Genomic DNA, 343 nt, shown 5'->3' with positions numbered 1-343 from the left:
AATGGGGAGAAAAAGGGGGGCGTGGGGTGCCACCCCACTAAGCCACCCCTGTTCCCCCGCAGATCTGATGCTGGTGGACGTGGTGACAGAGGCACGGACGGAGGTGGGCGTGGGGCTGCGGGCAGCGCAGCGGCAGCGTTACTCAGCAGGCAGGATGGCAGTGCTGGCCCTGCTGCTGCTGCTGCTCCAGGCTGTAGCCGCGCTGGGCACACTGGTGGGACTGGGCGCCGAGCAGCCCTTTCCCAAGCTCTCCTTCTCCCTGCTGGCCTTCTTTGCCATCGGCGTCCTCCTCTTTGCCACCGGACTCTACCTCTTCCACACCATAGAGGTGAAGATGCTGCAG

At 65.0% G+C, this 343-nt stretch overlaps 1 protein-coding gene across 1 annotated transcript in view; it reads left to right on the top strand.

Moving 5' to 3' along the window:
* Positions 1–339, top strand: part of SMPD2 (sphingomyelin phosphodiesterase 2, neutral membrane (neutral sphingomyelinase)) — a gene marked incomplete at its 3' end in the record, with an annotated part of 3,141 nt that extends 2,802 nt beyond the window's left edge. The window contains exon 10 of the mRNA XM_010141163.1: positions 63–339. Coding sequence (XP_010139465.1) covers positions 63–339 — 277 coding nt within the window. The remainder of the gene's footprint in view (positions 1–62) is intronic.
* Between the last annotated feature and the right edge of the window lie 4 nt (positions 340–343).

This window comes from Buceros rhinoceros, unplaced genomic scaffold, assembly GCF_000710305.1.
Source record: "Buceros rhinoceros silvestris isolate BGI_N320 unplaced genomic scaffold, ASM71030v1 scaffold23168, whole genome shotgun sequence".
Lineage (NCBI taxonomy): Eukaryota > Metazoa > Chordata > Aves > Bucerotiformes > Bucerotidae > Buceros > Buceros rhinoceros.
The sequence above is the reverse complement of the archived record's forward strand: the minus strand, read 5'-3'. Positions and strand labels throughout refer to the sequence as shown.